Genomic DNA, 18,600 nt, shown 5'->3' on the forward strand with positions numbered 1-18,600 from the left:
TTTGCTGGTGATGATGGAAAATTGTGTGGGAGAGGAGAGATGCGATGGGGATGCAGGTTGTGTTTGTTACCTGTGATCAGGAGGGGCTGCATCATCCCCCAGCAGCATACAGCAGGGTGAAACAATGTTGAGCTCTCTGGGAGGTGCATGTTGTCCTGTCCAGCAGAAAAACCCTGGGGAGAAATAAAAGGTGTCTGGGCCTTCCTCTGCAACAGTGGCCATGTGCCAGGTTTTGTAAAAGTTTCACCTGAAGTTTGCCTGTATGTAGTGCCTTGCTTATGCCCATGTGCAGCTAGTCCTGTTGGAGAGGAGGAACAGCATTTCTGCTCCTTCTCTTTCAACCTAAAACTTTGAAGAAGGCCCTGACTAATGTTGGAGTTTGCGGCTTGTTAACACTCTGGGACTGTTACTGTACTTAAGCATACCTCTCATTTCTCCCTAGATCATAGGCCAGGTTTATGCTGACCCGGACTGTCTTCCACGCACACTGGATTTTGGCCTTAATGTTAAGCTGTTCTGGGAAAAGTTTGTTCCTGCTGACTGTCCTCCAGCCTTTTTCCCTCTGGCTGCCATTTGCTGCAGACTGGAACCAGAGAGCAGGTAGGTTTGGTGTTGGGGGCACCCCTCTTAGTAAGCTGAAGGATATGCTCCACCCTTGGTGGAAGGATTGCTATGCACAGCAGAGGAGGGGGGAATCGTATTTCTGCGCACACCTCTGCACAGGGGCAGCAGCCTGAATGGGCAACTGGCCCAGCTATTCCAGATGCTGTTCTGCTTCATCTTCCCCACTCACATTTCCTCACTGATGCTTCTAGGCCCCCTTTTTCCAAGCTGGAAGATTCCTTTGAAGCGCTCTCTCTCTACCTGGGAGAACTTGCCATCCCCCTCCCGTCTGAGCTGGAAGAGCTGGACCACAACGTGAGTGTGCAGTATGGACTGAACCGTGACAAGCTCCCTGCAAACACAACCTAGTCAGCTTGTCCTGCTGCTTGCACCACTTCTGTTGGAGTTAAGTGACGGGGAGGGAGATGCACTTCAGCCACTTCCAGGGCATTAATGGGACACCATGCTGTGTGTTCGCTGCATTGCCTCTCTCTCCCCACCCAACCCTCCTCCTTTTGGACGTCCTGATTCACTGTGGATTTCTGGCATGTTTCAGAAGCAAAAAGGACAGTTTCCTGCCAACTGCACCTATGAAAGCTGCTCAACACTATTTTTTCTGGCTTGAGAAATGTTTCTCTGGCCTTTTCAGGCTTCTTTACTGTGGTGCCTTAGAACTTGGCTGCAAGCTGTGAAGCCACCCCGGCCTGTCTGCCAGGGAGGGAATTGCTATAGGAAACTCTCCTGGGCGAGGACCAGCACTTCTGGAACTTCTGGAACTCCTTCCATTGACTACCCTGCTCAGAAAGTTGGGGAAATTGGACATCTGGCAAAAGGCCCCACCAGGACTGTGTGTGTGTGTGTGTGTGTGTGTGTGTGTGTGTGTATGTTCGTGCATGTGTTTTCCACAACAGCTTGTAGAAATTTTGGCCTCCAGTGTACACGGAGTGAAAAAGCCTAGGTAGGAACTGGGCAACTCTCATGGGGAAACGTGTATGCATTTTTGTTTTGGTTTTGTTTTGTTTTGTGGTTTTTTTTTCTTCCTCTCTCTCTGAATACCTCCAAAAGCCTGAAACACTAAGACTGAGCTCTGCTTGCCCCTCCTGATATTGACCCAGGCAGGCAGATGAGCCACTTGAACATCTTCAGACCCTGAGCCTGCACAGCAAGTCTTGCCTGCCCAAGGACCTTAACCTATGTGAGATTATTTGAACCTGAATGTGTAGAACTGCACTATGCACTGGCTTAGGTCATCCATGGAGAGATGAAGCTGCTGGAGCGCTTGGCCTGTGGACATGAAGTCATAGAAAGGGTGGCAGGAAGTGCTCTTCAGGAAGCTGAAGGTCTGAAGTGGCTCAGACTTTGTGCATGAGAGACATGCCCAAGGCTACTTCAAGGATGGACTTGCTGGTAAACAGAAAAGTGATGGAGACTGTCCCATCCAGCCAGGAGTGGCAGCTGGAGAACTAATAATTCAGTTGCCATTACCTCATCTTTCCCTGCAGGCTGTGCAAGTTGCTCCCTTTGAAGGTCTTCTTGCAGCTGCTGCTGCAGCCCCTGAGCTGATTGTCTAAGGAGAAACTTTCTTCAAGGTCATTCCCTGCTTTGGGGGAGAAAAAAGGGCTTGAAGTCACTGGGAGGGAGGTGGGGGTTGTTTTCTTCCAGCACTTCTTCAGCTGAAGGAGAAGGAAGTAAGCTACTGTCTCAGTAGCTCATGTGGTTGTCAGAACCAAACAAAAGCTGGCTCAAGTCCTGCTCTTAAGTTCTACGAACCTCTTGGTTTAACTGGATTTTTAGTGTGCTTTCTCCTTGTGTCCCATCCACCCCTCAGTGGTGAATGGTGGGAAATGGGTGTTAAGTTACTTTGATTTCCACCAATTACCCATGAGTTCAAAGTATCGTGTAAAATGACATGGGACCAGTCATCACCTGATGAAATGTGTGTGGCAGGGGGGTGTTAGTCTGTGTAGTGGTGTTTTAGAAACACTGGGGACTGCTTGTGCTGTGAGTCAGCGAAGGAGCCTCTCTAAACTGGGTCCACTGGATTCAGGATTGTTGATAGGATTCCCTGCCTCCCCCCTTAGGCTGGTTTGAGGGGACCCCTGAAGGGGAGGTCCTGGGTCGTGTGGGTGAGGTTTATGAACTGTGATTTGCACAGCTCCATGATCTAACTAAATTAAAAAAGCAGTAAATGTATGCTGTGGAAACAGGATTGTGTTGTCTGTGTGGTCCATAAACTAGCAAGCTATAACTTGTTTATGTTGTTGTCACAAAACCTAAGAACTCCCTTTATTGAGCCAGAGGGCTCTACCACACACAGGACGACCGAGATGCAGTGTAAGCGTGCTATAGTCACCTGGAGTGGTGGAAAGGGAAGAAGGTGATGTGTGTTTTCCGTTGTTAAGAGTTGACACACGGCAGCAGAACATCGAGCCTCTCTCTACTTTCCTTTTCTGAATCAGGGATCAAAACACAGCCCATTCTTGGAAACATCGCATTCTGAACTGTGTAGTTCAAGAGGCAGTTGTTGATGCCAGGATGCCAGGACAGAAGGAAAATGCTAGCTACGTCAGTGCCTCCTCTAACCTGCTGTGATCTGTCTCCATCATACTTTCCAGTGCAAGGCCCCAAGGGAGGGAGCTGCAACTGAGTGGCACCAAAGCACAACTGACCTGCGTCACTGCAGGAAGGGGCTGTAACTGAGAGCAGTCTTCCCACGGGCCAGCCTGCTTAGTCAGCACAGCTTGCATGCCCCCAGCTGCTTTTCAGGAACAGTCCCAGTACTAGGCTAGCTGCTGGCAGCAAGGCTCTGTACCCTTCATCAGTCCTGGTAAGTGGAGGCACTGCTTGTAGAGCTTTACCTTCGGGCTTGGCCAACTGATGTAGCATCTTCCCTTCTCAGTTTGAAGTCTGCAATAAGCAAAAGGATGCTGCTCTGGGAGGCAGGAATGTAGAGATTGAGCCACAGTCCACACACGTCTACAGAGCATTTTTCTTTTAAGCTTTAATACAAGGTAGCACAATCTGCACCTTCTCATACTGAGGTATTTAAAACGTTTACAAAGAAATGGTATTCAAAGGCATTTAAAAATAAAATGTTTCCCTTTCCTGAATCAAACATTAACACTAAAACCCCTGCTGCCAAGTGCTATTCCCTGTTAGGCCCTCAGCTATAAAGCAGATGGCTAGAAAACTTACTTGAATGGCTTGATTCCCCTGAGGTGGGGATAGGTGTTTCCCTGAACTGGCCTTGCCTCGGTGCCATCTGGGAGATGCTGCAGCAGCCATCCTTTCCAAAGTCCCTGGAATGCTGATAAAAGTTGTTACAAAACCTCTCTTATAAGGCCAGGCTCTGTAAGCAAGCAGGCTTGCTGCACAAGCTGTGTGTGAAGAGGGCTGGGCCAGAAGCCATGCTGTAACTTCAGGATCTTGCAAGAGCAGCTGCCCTTACAGCCAGAAGAGCAGGAGCTGCTGCCTCATGGTCAGCGTGACCTCTACAGCTGGCTTGGCCACTCTGTCCAGAGCTAGCCCTGTAGAAAGTCAAGGGAACTTAGATGTCTATCCTCAGTGCTCAACCTGCTGTAGGTAACAGAAGGGTGCAGGTTTTTTTTCTTTACTCCAGAACTATCTGTTGCTGGCCTTTTGGTCTCCTGATCTGTGTAAGTGAGCAGGAAGCAGACCACTTGGACACCTACAACTGTGGCTGTGCATGTAGCACCGCAGGAAAATGGAGAAGTGGCCTCAGCCCTGGAAGACCTGGATTTTTCGAGAGCTTGAGAAGAGCTTTTCCAAATTTTACACTAGGGCTAAACGTACTGTTTCTGGTCAGAGCCATCCCTCAAATACTTATTTGGGGAAAACAAACAAACATTTAAAAAAGCCTGTTCTAGTAGCAGGATTCTGGATAGTGTCTCCAGCTCTCAGCCACTGAAGCAAAAAGGCAGGAACTATAATCAGAGTGTAATTATCTAGCTAAGTCTGATGTGAAGCTCCCCTCAGTCCCTGCAGTACTGCTCCCTCCTGGGCTTCCAGGCTGAAACGTAACAGTGCACACCATTAAATAGGAAAGGAACAGAAAAAGGAAGCCAAGACCACACTCTGGGCTAGGGGATCTGTGGCTAGGTGCGAGCCTGGCCCATCATCCCCTCCAGCTCCTTGGCACTCTGTGGAGATAGGTGGGAGGACGCAGCAGGGTCCACCCCACCAGTCCCCAGCTGGTCATGCACTGAATGGTGCCCCTCAAACAGATTGTGATGAATAGCCCATTGCTCTGTCCCTCTGCATCACCTTCATCTGGCTTTCATCAAAAAGAAAACGAAATAGAAATGAACACACGCAACCCCCACACTCGCAGTGGGAAGCTGGAAGCTTCGCTCAGCCTGCACCTCTCCTGCCCCAGCTGCTCAGGCACCAGGGGTACCTGCCTGCCCCATGAGTGGGCCACTGCCATCATGTGTTTCCTCCACAGGCGTCTGGTTAGTGTGCACCACAATTGTGTTCTCATCTACAAGCTCACAGGCAGGATTGGAGAACGCTGAGAGTGGCAGTGTGATGCGCTGCATTTCACGCTCGTAAACTTTCTGCTCATGCTTTTCCTTCAGGTCTTTTCCCCTAGATAAGAAAGAAAAAAAAAAAAAAAAACACATAGGTGTGTGCATGGGGTGAGTGCCACTGGCTAGAGGCAGAGTTCCAGTGAAGGCAATATACTAGAAAGGCCGATTTAGCTCTTTCTTTAACAAAAGGATGTTCCAGCTACACACAGTGGTCCCTGAAACATTCCCTGTTGTAAACAGAGGCCCCTATGCGAGAACCTTTACAAAAAAAGCAGCCAAGTAAAGTGTCCCTCTCTCTAACTGGCTTATTCACTGACAGCGCTTTGACTAAATGATGACTGTAAAGCCAAGTTTCTCCTTCAAGCCACGGGGCTGACATGTTACTTAATACCTTACAGTCCCAGAGCACTGGCTGGTGCAGGCCCAGGGGAGCAGTGAGACAGCGCAGAGCCCACTGCTGTGCAAAAGAGCTTCTGTAGCCTGCTTCATCCAACAGAAACAACCATCAGAGGTGGTGACAGATTCTGCCTTTTGTTGCAGCAAACAAACCTGCATAGCAAATTACACCATTACTGAAAGTATTAAAGCCTACTTTAGAGCTGGCTCTGCTGCAGCTAACAGCTTAGTACCACAAGTCGCTTCTCAAACTGACTTCACTTTACCGCCTGTAGCTGAAGGAGATGACACCTCTGTAATTTGTGCCAAGGAAGAACTGCCTCGCTTTAAAATGGATGGCATTAATAGCATGTTGTCTCCAGAAAAACCGTGCACACCAAAAGCTGCTAAACACATTAGAGGTTTCTCACCACACCCACCCAAACCTGCCAGCTTGCACATGCAATTTGGAGAACAAGACACTAGGGAAGAGAGGAAACATCCTGCACTGCAACCCTGCAGTGGGGTCTATGGGATTGAAGAAGCAAAGCTGCATTTGGACAAAGCTCAGCCTCTCTGTCTTTGGCAGGAAGGAGCCAGCAGGAAGGAGTGAGGTGCGACGGGCACCACTCAGCACCTCCTGGGGCTTGTGATCCCAAACAGACAGAGCTGCTGAGGGCTTCCAGTCAGCATATAAGCATTTTGGCAGCTTTTCAAAGCTGCCTACAAGCGTGCAGCAGTGGCTGCTGTTCCTGCCAGCACATGAAACAGCATTCTCTGAAGTGACACCTCAAATCAGATTCTTCGACAAGCAGCGCTCTGTGTTTTGCCCCTTATGTAACACTCCTCCCTCTGTTTTTTTTTTCTGCCGGCGTTTATTATAAACACTTACATAAGGACGTGTCCCAGCCTGGGAGAGGGCTCCTTCTGCTTGGTTGTGTCAGACTGCTGTCAAACAGCCAAACTACAGAACAAACCGTTCCAGAGGAGACAGCCCAGGCCTTCACTTGCTGCAAACCATATTCACTGCTATTTGTTAATCCTGCCCTGTCCCTCACAAATAACTAAGCTGCTTGCTATTACCACAAACCCTTCTGATGCTCAAACGCTGCTGAGCTACAGAAAAGTTTCTTTCCAACACTGAAGTGGCTGAACAAGTCATAAATTACATGTGAATCAGAACTGACCTTAAAGCAGACAGGGGCTTTGGTAAAAGGAACTTGTTCAAAAAGAGCACTACTTGATATGCAGCTTCATAGAATACAATGCACGTGTGCAAAGAATTTGCCAATTATTTTTCTTCTAAAGGTACCTACACTAGAAAAAGCAGGGGAACAGGTGGCCTGTTAAAAGGATCACTTCTTCTGACCACAAAAGAAATTTCCTGTGAGGACACCTGGTATCTGCTCTCTCCAACTCTTACCTGAAAGTCAGCTCCCCTGGGAGCACCTGAGAAAGCCACATCAAAGCACACACACATTCCTGCACACACAAGCCCCTAATCAAAACAAAAAAATCTTAATTCTTAAATAGTTCTTGTGACAAGAGAAACTCTTGCATGAAAAGACAGCATCTAGCTGTCTTTTCACTAGGATCTGGTTGGGTCTGCAGATACTCAGACTTTCCACATCTATATAGGTTGCTTAACGTAACCAGCTTTTGAAAAAAAGGAGAGTAGCCACTGACCTCTTATAGATATATCCCAGGACAATGCCAGCTCCAATGGCAATGATTATCACCATCATGATCAGCCCCAGCACATACCCTGGGGAGAAAAGAAAGAGGCAAAATTGGAGGCATTAGGTCCAGTTACAGCGTTGCTTTCAGAGCCTTGAAAAATGTCCATCCTGCCAGAATTACAGGAATGGATCCAGCACACAATCCAGTGTTTGTACCTAGTGTCCCTAAGTCCTTCTTTTCTCTGGAGTTCATCTGCACTCTCTGACTTATCCCAATGACTGGCTGCACAGCGGCTGCCTCGCTCCGGGAGGGCAAGGTATCAGCTGGTTCAAACACCTGGTTGACCTCCTGAGAAATATTAACTTCTGCTGTAGGGACTGGGACTGTGGTAGCAGTAGCATCTGTTGGGAAGAAAAAGAGACATACAAAATACTGAGCGTTGATGAGTACTTCAGCAAAACATGTGCCTTTTGAGTGGGACAGATCTAGACTGCTATCACCGGACTGCCTTCAAAGTAAACTGACAAACACTTCTTCCCTCTTAGTTGTTGCCAGAAATCCTACCAAGAGACACGTACTCCTCCCCCTGCTTTCCTCTGACATGAATCTATTTAACTCAGAGTGTAAGGCACCACCACAGACGAGACAGAAGTCAGACAGCAGAATGAAACCCAGGTTCAGGGCATGAGTCCAGGGGATGCAGAATGACTTCATTTAGTCTATAGATCGATATACAGGCTGCAGCTTCAATCATGCTGAACAGACATGAACAAGATGATGAGGATCTCCATCCCAAATCTCCCAGGAGTCTTTATCTATCTTCTGCCTCCATCTTTCTGACACAGAAAGGTTTGACGGAAAGAGACTCCAGCTGGTGGAAGAACAACCTGGGGACATTCTTATGCAGCCCCTCTTTGCAGCCATATAGCAAACTCCTTTAGCATTAGAGACAGGCTAAGTCAGAGCAACACTTCAGGCAGCACAGCCACTGACTGGCCTAAGAACAGCACGTCCCTCCTCAGCCAGAGCCCAAAGAAAGGTGCATAAGGATAGATGTCTTCAAGACAGCTTATTCTTTCATGCCACAGCTAAAATGGAAGCTGTAGAACAATAAAAGCTATGGCAGTGGAATGTAAACATCTACTACTTGTCCTAAACAAACAAACAAAAAAATAATAATGCTTTTTGGAAATACCATGCACGGTATGCATCCACACCTGAAAACTCCCTCCATCTCTCAGTAGGCCCTTGGATCTCACCCCACAGTTGGCAATAACTCCATGTGGATTTTCTGTCTGCAGCCATTTTGAGTCCTCAGTGGAATGTGAAATGGAAGTACAGAAGGGGAGTTAGAAATCAGGGTCCCCTGCACTGCACAGGTATTTTACTTAAAGTCAGCCAGAGAAGCTGAACTAAGGTAAGCTGTAGGACATGTCTACAATAAAAGGTACCCACTGAGACACAAAAATAGGCAAACCATTAAACATGCACATCATGTATTGGCTGAAAGGTCAGTTAACTCCCCAGATCCCAAAGCTGCAGGGCTGTTTTGAGTAAAGATCTTGGCAGTAGAAGATTTGTTTTGCTTTATCTTTAGGGAAAAACAGGCAAAAGACAAGCACAGTGAAGAAAAGTGGAGGAAGTACGTGTGGGGGAAAACTGTTTACGTGCAAGGCTAGCAATCCCAAGGGACAGTGAAGGGTGTAAATCTCGAGGGGCTCTCAGAGATAAACAAACAGTTCAAAAAGCAAGTGGCTACTTTGGCCTCAGTCAATAAAAATATCTTCTCTCCCTGAAGCAAGCTCTCAGCTACGTTCTCTCGGCAGGTTATTTCATACCCTGACATGTCTGACCATCCAGGAAGAACCCAGTGCTTGGGGTTTTCTGTTTCTTACTGTCCTCCCTTCAGTTCTTGTTTTTACCAAGTCCTATTCCCCCTACCTATGCCCAAACTCACCCTGCATTTAGCAGCTGCATACTTGTTTAGACAGCTGTAACATGCCCCACGGTAACGTTCTACCCACATCTCTGTAGTTCCTAGATGTCCAGACCTCAGTCCTTTGCAACATGGCCCAACAGTCCTATAGCGACTAGCAAAATGGGTTTTGGGGGCAAGATTTTGCACAGGCTTTTCCTGGTGCCAACACAAAAGCTCTAGGGGTGGAGCAAGGTGCAGATGGGAGGCAGATGTGCAGACAAGGGCCGGAGGGGAGCCCCGGGTACACTCGGTTCCCGGAGAAGGACAGGGGAGGCTGGTGGAGCTGGGGCTGTCTGTGTGCAGGGGGGACTCCACCCTGGTGACAAACCCCAACCCCAGCGGCGGGATGAGAAAAACAAAGCCCAGGGGAGGGCAGCAAAGAGGGGAAGAAAGGGAGGGGGGATGAGGCGGGGGCGCTCCTACCTGGGCAGGGGGCGATGTCGCATGGTCTCCTCTCGGGGACCCCATCGGAGCCTCGGACGTAGCACCAGGGCGCGGCGGCGCCGTCGGGGTTCCTGCAGCTGTTGTGATCCTCGGCGGCTGCGGGAGGCACGGGGCCGTCAGCACGGAGACCTCCGCGGCCCGATCCCCCCCATCCCCAAAATAAAATAAAATAAAATAAAATAAAATAAAACAGACCCCTCTCACCCACCTGCCGGGAGCTCGGCGCCGGGCCCGCTCCGCACCGCCAGCCCCCAGTTGAGGCACGGGGCTCCTCCGGAGGCCACGCTCCGGCTCCCGCGGTAGGACGCGCCGTCGCCGCGGAGGCACTCTGCGGGGAGAGCAGGCTGGGCATGCGGGGAGAGCCGGGCAGCCCTCGCTGCACCCCCGTCCCCTGAACACCCCCCCACCCGCCCCCCCCGCTCCCCCGGGGCCGGCCTTCATCCCCCCCTGCCTCCAACAAAGCCTCCGCTCACCCTCTGCTCCCCGGGCGGAGGCCAGCAGCAGCAGCGAGCCCAGCAGCACCGCGCCGAGCCGCGGGGCCCCGCGCAGCATCCTCGGCGCGGAGGGCGAGGAGCAGCCCCGGCTGTGCTCGGCGAGACCTGCCCCGGCTCTCCCCTCCCCGGTAAACAACCGCCGGGCTCCGCTCCCCCCCCCCCTCCTCTTCCCTTCTCCCCTCCCGCCTCGCAGCCGCCGCCGGGTCCTAACGCTGCCGCCACCGGGCGGCTCCCGGCTCCCAGCCCCGGTGGGGAGCCCCCGGAGGGGAAGGGGAGGCCGCCGCGGGACGGCCGGGAGCCCGGCCAGCCCCGTCCGCAGAGCCCCGGGACCGCGGGGAAACGGCCTCGAGCCCCGCAGCCGTGAAAAGGGCTGGGGCCGCCGGGGAGAGCCGCAGCACGACCCCTGCTTGGCCTCGGGGAGTAAAATGGCCATCGCCCCTGGAGAAGGAGCACCGAGGAGTACGTTCTCCTCCCGACTCTCCAGTTGGGTTCTCCGTTGGGGTGCATGGGGGGCACACGCTCACCTATTGCTGTTCATTGACTCCACGTGCTCAGAGAGCTGCCTGCTTACAGAAAAACAAGGTAAACAGCCCCCAAATGCTTTACGTTAATGATATTGCAGACATCCAGCCACAGTGGCAATGCTTCTCTGCAGATATTTAAAATGGGTTACAATAAATACCCATTTTCCAAACAGGCAGAGGTATTCAGATACTGCGATGCCAGCGAGTGTACAAAAGCACCTGGAGTCACCAAGGTTTCTGTCTAATACAAGTGAAAAACAAGCAACTGAAACCTCAGACCTGCTCGACAAAGCTCACACGGATGGCCTGGGCCAACTGACAGGGCTGCAGCCAAGGCCCAGGCCTGCAGCACAAGGTGCTATTTCTGGCTTTCCCACAGCGTTCCTTCCGACCTTGGCCAGTCTGCCTTCTTTGCTCTTTCCCCTTCTGTTAAATAAGGGGTAATCAAACCTTCCTCCTCTGAAAAGGACATGGAAGTTCCCTTCTTTTAAGGTGCTTTGAAATCACGTGGAAACTATTGAACACACAGAAAGTATTTTTCTATGCCAGGAAGCTGCATGTTGTACTCAGTGTTTGATGAATCACTTTGCAGGGCAGTGCTGGCCAGAGCAGCAGTCCTTCCCTCCACTCCCAGATGTTTCCATCCTGGCAGTGCTCTCTGTCACACAGCTACAGGTGTGACAAGCAGACTCAAAGAACTGATCCAACCCAGCTCTCAGCTTTTTCTTACCAGGTCACACACACCTTAACCCTTTACAGACAGATTGTCTGCTGGATCCAGTCCACAATGCAACCACCAAAAAGCAGATGTACCAGCATGACAGAGGGGGAATGACAGAAACAGGTCAGTTAGGCTGCACTACCACTGAACATGGAACTAACCTTAGCACTTGCGTGTGATTCACACTAACAATACAATTTAACACTACATTCAGTTTAGCTTAATAACATCAAATTATTTTTTTTAAAAAAAAACCTCCAGCCTGACTTGCTAGGTTGGAAAAATCCTTTGTGTGTCAGTACTGACCGACATCACCAGCTAAAATGTCTGCTTTATGTCGCTATGCTCATTGTGTGCACAGACACTCAGTTACTGCATTCGTTATGCTCTCCACTTACCCTCCGTGAAGGCAACACTAATTGAAGAGAGATTTTTGACTAAGGGCTACTGAATCAGACCTTCTGTTTGTAATAGCTATTCATAAAAGATTTTATGGGACAAAATCCATTCAGCCAGAAACTGCAGGGCCACACATGCATCCAGAGACACAGTATGTCCAAAACCGTTTGCAGAGGGCTGCAACCTGTACAATTAATTTATTTTAGCTCATTTCATGAGACTAAAGCTTCCGTGCCATCTTGCACAGAAAGCATCTCTCCCTGTACATCCTGACCCAAGAACTGCAGGCCAGGCAGTAATCTCTGTGGAAACAAACCTCAGACCTTCCTCAGTTCTCTCTCCTATTATGTAACAAGGTAAGTTTGCACTTCTCATTACATGCAGCCAAGTTCCAGCAAACAATCTGAGCTTTTAGTCCATAGAAGGACAATGGGGAATCTGGGAGAAATGCAAAAACCATCATATTAACGGTAAAGATCAAAGTCTTTTCCACAACTGACTTCTAAGCATCATTTTTTCTCTTTCATCTCTAGCTTTCCCCAGGATGAGGGATGATTTATGCCTGGCAGTTTCATGGAGTTAAGTTTAATAGGCTGCCAGTAGCAGCTGTCAAGGGCAGAGTCAATTGTTCTTTCTGCTCTTTGGGAATGGCTTTGCTCTTCTTGCTACGCTCTTCAGAGATTAAACCTGACATTACTTCCCAGACTTGATTTTAAAGGAACTACCAAAACTTTAACTAAGCAAATAGCTCTATAACTATAACCTCACATAGTGTTAATGTAAGAGTCAGTATGTACATACACATACGTGCACCACAATGCACACATACACTGACAAACACTTCACAGAATACATAACACATATTTAGGAATGAGGAAGTTTAAGCATCCTCCCTAGGCTCAGTGTGAACCAGTTTCAGCTGTGAGCTGGTACCTTTCTGCTGTTAACCTTATGCAAGTTCCAGAATGAAATGTCTGCTTTCTCTCTCCTGCCTCTCAGTTGGGCTTTTTTTTTTTCCCTACCTGTGGACAAATTCAAAGTGTATGGAGAACTTTCGTTCAGGAGAAAACTAAAAGGAGCTAACATGTAGCACAGCACGTTACACAAAGGGAGGCAACTAAAAATATACAGTTCTGGAAGAACTCTACAAGAAGTCATCAAACCCACCCTCTTTCTCTGGCCAAGTACGTTCAGATCTTCCCAGCCAAAACTTCATCTATTTTCCTACTGGAAGAACTAACATGCTTTATTACTTAATCTTACTAAATAAGATACTGGGGGGAGGGGAGGGGGGGTAAGCAAAATCACCTTCATAATCTAAGTATTCTTTCCTAGACGGATTAACACGGATTGCTTAATATGGAGAAAATTGACCACATTCCTATCACTTCTCACTTCTTTATAGGCAAATCAAAATAATTCTTCAAATGTTTCCCTCAAAACTAGTTTTTTGAAAGCTCTCTTCATTCCAGTTTACCATTTCTCCATTTTTTCTGCTTACTTCATAAACTGTGATGCCAAAGAGTAAACTGAGGCCTCATCCATAATGAACAGCGTATTAGAGCAATTTGTGTTTAAAGCTTGAAACACTAAGTATCAAATGCTACCAAACATTATTAAGTACTTACAACTCCAACAAAAGTGCGTTTTATTCCTTTGTTGCCTCTGTCTGGATCATAAGAACTGTGGTTCTCAATTGTGAAAAGCCTTCCGTAAGCAATGATGTAGGAGTCAGAAATAAATACATTTTATTCCTAACCTAGAAATAATCTGCACAGAAGAAAAAACATCAGGGTTGGAACAAGCAGATCAGATGTTAAATCTATGAAATTGTGAGCTAAGTATAACTACGACTCAAGACAGAGACAGTCACTACAAAGGAGTCAGTGTGGAGCGATAGAGAGAAATATCTGATTGCACTGTTGCATCCCCCTGCTGACATGTTCAAGGAGAGGCTTCCCCTCCCCCTTCGATTTGACAGCATGAGCTATTGCTAAGTAAATGCCAGCCACAGCCTCCAAGGACTAACAAGGAAGTCTGCAGAAGCAAAACAACCATATGTGATATTTGAACTGGTTCAGACTGGTTCAGAGTTTGCTCTACTTACTCAAAGTGCCTTCTCAGATGAGCTTTCTGTGTGGGCTGTAATAAAAGGAAAGGGGCCTCAGGAGGGCAATCTGGGTCCTATTGTTTACTGGGGGAGAAGCAGTGCAGCTCCGCTTTCCTAGCGCTGAGATTGGCACTAAATACTCTCAGCAATCCCTGACTTAGGAAAGTTCACACACTGAGTCCTCTCTAGCAGTAACACCCCTTTGACCATTTTGTGACAAACTACATACTGCCTTACCACACTTCCCTGAGTGGTTTTTACAGGACCAACTGCCCATAGACATCTGTGTTCACAGTGGTCCATTGCAACTTTTGTAAAGGACTCAGATTGGATCATGGCCCATGATCCAACTCTGCCCTTTCCAGAGCATTCTGAAATCAGCATACAGATCACAGATGCTGTTTTTACCTGCTTTCCAGCGGGTGTGTCTCCTAGCAAGATACCATAAAACTGTACCAAAACTGCCAGGAATAAGGTAGAGCTGAAGAGGTTTCAGCCTCCACTTGCACTTTTTTTTTTTTTTTTTTTTTTTTTTTCCTCTACAAACACAGGTTGCTGTTGACAAAAAATAGAACATGTGCTTAAAGGCAGAGGAAGGGAATCAGAGAATGCAGAGGTTTATGAGTGAAGAAAAAGGACCTTGCTCTAAATTCTTCTGCTGATTTGTTGTTGGACATTAGTTTGTCATCTTAATACTACTTAAATCACAGAAGGGAGAAAGTATTACATGTCTGCAAAGTGCTTTGAAAGCTTAAAATATGTAATATATACCTTATCAAATGGTATTCAAGGGGAAGGAATCACGAAGAAGGATATGCATAGAAGGTCTAAGATGTTCCCAAGTTATCTATGTGTATAGTGATGACTTAGATGAAGAGCACAAAGAAACATTAATGCAAGAAGAAAAATATGAGAATGCGTTTTGTGTTTGTTTGTTTTAGGTATAGAAGTATCTTTGTAGCTTTCCCATTTCTTCATTCAGTGTGGTGCACAGCAGTAACTAGCAAAGCTAAGTAGTCAGCTGAACCAACATCCTTACTCGTTAGAAAATGCTGATGTAAAAGTAAATCTACAGATGGAGATGCATGAAAAAGGCAGCACCAATATATCTGGAGATTTACGTCACAGGGAATAAAAATTTCTGTTTGGGTAATAGACAATTAAACTTCCAGTGAATTGGACAGAACTACTTAAATGTCCTACCAATCCTTTACTCACCATGGGAACTGATTTCACAAGCAAACAGAAGTGACAGCCCAAAACACTGCTGCTTAAACTTTGGTAATCACGGAATATTGTTAAAGTAAGAGTTAGCTTCCACTGTGGAAAGAATGAGGTTACATAGTTGCACTTAAATATGCAAGGCTTCCAGTTCCTTTGGAAAGTGCACCACCTCTAAAAAGCAAAAACACTAATTAAAAGCAAGCAACTCCCATATCCCATGCCAACATAAAGGCAATGAGATTATTAACTTGTACACATTGGAGAAAAAAATACATACATATAGAGAGATTTTCTTATCTACCTAGGGTTTTAGGACTCAGATCTAAGCTGTCTTTGTAATTCAACATGGGAGAAAAGACCAAACCTTTCAGCAGAGCTACTAGTGTTTCCTCATAAAAGCGAAGGATTCACAGACATTTAAAATGCAAAGCTCTCACCTCCGGGATTTTACTTCCTTAGCTGACCTGAAAGCAGATAAAACCATTGGCACACAGGTACTGTGAAAGACCTCTCTCTCCACAGGTGTTTGCCTGAAGGCTGTGGGAGGGGTTGTGTTTATTTTGGGAAGTTGCCCTTTCTTTCCTGTGTAGAAAGGCAAACCTCTTTATTTTCTCTGTGGGTTGCACACATACCATAGTCATGCAGGGATAGCCTCTTTCATGACTTTTATAAATGCACATGGACTTTTTATGTCTATTTGCAAAAGCAAAGACCCTGTTCTTTAAATATATTTACAGAATAGGGCAAACTTTTGTTGTTGTTTTGGTCTTGAGTTTGCCATTCTCTTAGAAAGTTAGGGCTCAAACTGTTAAAACCATAAGGAGGCAAAAAGAGCTGGAAGGAACAAAGGATTAGTAGTTTCACCTCATACTTCACTTAATTCTTTAAAACACAATGGTGTTGAGTTGGAACGCTGTACATTTGACTGCCTACCTACCTGAGGTAGGCAGGCCAGAAGCATTGCAAAAATATATTTATACATTCTATCTCATTTTTATTTTCACTGTCTTCCACATATTCAATAAGGACAATACCAAATTTCACATAGATACTTGCTACTCCATCACTTACACTAAAAGGATGTAAGAAATCTCATCGCACAGCCCCAGAGAAAGGATTTGCTGATCAAAAGAAGACCATCCTGATACACAATGTTGCAACCTGCCCATGGGTTCTCATACAGTGCTGTGGAGATGAGCAAAGGCAGAAACCACCTCTGAAAAGAGGAAGATTTGGAGATACGAGAAATACAGGCTCTGGGCACTCATGATCTCTGTTCTCCGTCTCCAGGAAAAGAATGCATGCAGCCTGCAGAGTTTAATTCTCTTTTGGTTTATTACTATTTAAAAATCAGTTTTTGCACCCCCTTCTACAGAGGCTTCACCTTCCAACAGAACATACAAAAAATACACACAATAGAAAAAAAAAAAGATAGGTAGGTAAGTTGCTTTATACAAACAGGTCCCTAAGAACCCAAAAAGGCTAAAACAGGCTCGGTTTCAATAGAAGCAGGCCCGTAAATAGGCAAGAGACTTCATTCAAGTAGGGAAAGAGTCATCCATCCTCACCTAAGATCCCTTCTTGCTCACACTGAAGACAATGGGAGGGTTCCCAACAACTTCAGTAGAATAACGACTGGGATTCATCAGAGTCAACGGCAAACTTTTCTGCTCCTTCCCTTCCAAGGCACTGTCTCTTCCATATAGCGTGCAGCCAGGAAAAAATGCCAGTCTTCCTGGCTCATCCCACACTCATGTTTCTGTTGTTCATTCTACAGGACATCTGAGAACAGCCTTTTATTTTCTCTTACAATGTGTATTAGCACTAATTGCAGCAAACTTTCAGGTTACAAAAGTACTGAAGAGAAATTCTGAGTCCAAGAGCAAGGCTTGGTTGATTTTTTTAAGAGCCAGCAGTCCGTATGACAACTTTGCAAAGGGCACATAAAAACTGCCTGGAGAAGGCACCAGTTTGTAGACACAGGAGCCAAAAAACTATCAGCAAGAATGAGACCAATTTATTACAAAAGCACTTACCCAAGCTCACTATGTGACTGCAGGAAGCTCAAGAGCATTTATAGCTGCCGGTGGCTGTATGAAGTGACCCTGTGGTCCACATGGAACCCAGGAGGTGGGAGGGAGTCACTGGATCAGAGAGACACCAGTTGCCTCCTTCCTTCAGCACTTCTCAGCTCAGAACACTTCCAGGTCTCCAAAACCGCAGTACAAGTAGAGAAGCCACCCAGGAACAGCTTCATTCACATAAACCCTGAGAGCAGATCAATAATGCCAGGCAGTCTTTAAATTAATTTAAATATTTTGCCTTTCAGGAAAAATGTAACCAAATGTTTAACTTTTCATCATGCCTGGAGTCAGCAGGGCCAAGTGTTTGTAGCAGAGTTCAGCAGCACGATTGTGCAGCACAGTTCGGCACATCAATCAAATCTTGAATCATTCCTACTCGTGGATTATCATCATCTAATTTTATACATGAGAACCAAACACAGGAAGAGACTAGAGATGACACAAGGTGTTAATTCTTTACAAGCAGGCAGTCATTACCCGCCACCACAGAGCAAACAACTGTGGTTTTCCACTAGCATGCTTTAACTGTTCCAGCCATCTCCACAACCCCTTGCAGCCAGGGTTCTTGCTCCTGTTCTGCACCACTTTGCAGCTATGTCACATAACTATTTTTAATTTTTTTTTTATTCTTTAGCCAAATAGTTCTCTGGTTTGTTTTACAGGTAACAGCTATTTGCAGAGCTGTATATATCTGAGTAAATAAACACTCTGGCAAAGGAATGTGTGGAGGGTGAAGGTATCAAGGGAGCAGGCACAAAGACATTATGCCAATGCTGCTGATGATTCTGCAACAGTAAAGGATGGCCTCAGGCTGCATCCCAGCCAGGGTCCCATGCTGAGAGCTCCAAAACACACCGCCTTCTTAAAGGCACACAGAGCAGCAGGTTGGGCTGAAGGCCAAATCTGTTCCCAAAAGCTCATTCACAACAGCCAAAGGATCTTGTTTTGAAAAGCATGTTCAGGACAAAAAGCAGGACTCTCTTAGGAGACATGGGACTCTTCCACAGTGTACTTTCCTTTTTCAAACTTTCTTATTTTTCCCCTCTTTGCTTATTTGTTTTGTTCCTTGGGTTGGAATTGACAGCATAAACTCAGTGATTCAATGTGAGCTTATGTTCTATTCAATTAAAACTTATGTACTGTGCCCAGGCAAAAGGTGAACAGTACAAAGCTGGCTTAATTTGTGTTAAGATATTCATAATGCTGTTAAGGTATATTCATAATGCTGAAAAAGCCAACACATTCCATGGTTTTGTTTGGCACTTGCTCTCAGAGTTTCTGCCATCCTGAACAATCAAAAATATTGGATTATTTTTGTTGGTGATAATGAAAAGCCTTTCCTGTTTCATTATTTTAAATTTCAGTAGCTGTTTTTTTTTTTTTTTTTTTTTTTTTTTTTTTTTTTCCTTTTTTC

At 46.5% G+C, this 18,600-nt stretch overlaps 2 protein-coding genes across 6 annotated transcripts in view; one reads left to right on the forward strand and one right to left on the reverse strand.

Moving 5' to 3' along the window:
- LIMK2 (LIM domain kinase 2) overlaps positions 1 to 2,812 on the forward strand; it is a 30,751-nt gene extending 27,939 nt beyond the window's left edge. For all 5 annotated transcript variants that reach the window (XM_035340323.1, XM_035340327.1, XM_035340324.1 and 2 more), the window contains 2 exons: positions 443 to 600; positions 816 to 2,812. In XM_035340323.1, coding sequence (XP_035196214.1) covers positions 443 to 600; positions 816 to 972 — 315 coding nt within the window. In that variant the 3' untranslated portion in view covers positions 973 to 2,812. The remainder of the gene's footprint in view (positions 1 to 442; positions 601 to 815) is intronic.
- A 768-nt stretch (positions 2,813 to 3,580) lies between these two features.
- On the reverse strand, positions 3,581 to 10,285 carry PIK3IP1 (phosphoinositide-3-kinase interacting protein 1). Its single transcript, XM_035340329.1, has 6 exons — positions 10,104 to 10,285; positions 9,839 to 9,958; positions 9,610 to 9,726; positions 7,424 to 7,609; positions 7,215 to 7,293; positions 3,581 to 5,211 (listed from the first exon to the last, which is right to left on the reverse strand). Exons 1-6 carry the CDS (start codon positions 10,180 to 10,182, stop codon positions 5,004 to 5,006), a joined length of 789 nt encoding a protein of 262 aa, XP_035196220.1. The 5' UTR covers positions 10,183 to 10,285; the 3' UTR covers positions 3,581 to 5,003.
- Positions 10,286 to 18,600: the final 8,315 nt, after the last annotated feature.

This window comes from Oxyura jamaicensis, chromosome 15, assembly GCF_011077185.1.
Source record: "Oxyura jamaicensis isolate SHBP4307 breed ruddy duck chromosome 15, BPBGC_Ojam_1.0, whole genome shotgun sequence".
Classification (NCBI taxonomy): domain Eukaryota; kingdom Metazoa; phylum Chordata; class Aves; order Anseriformes; family Anatidae; genus Oxyura; species Oxyura jamaicensis.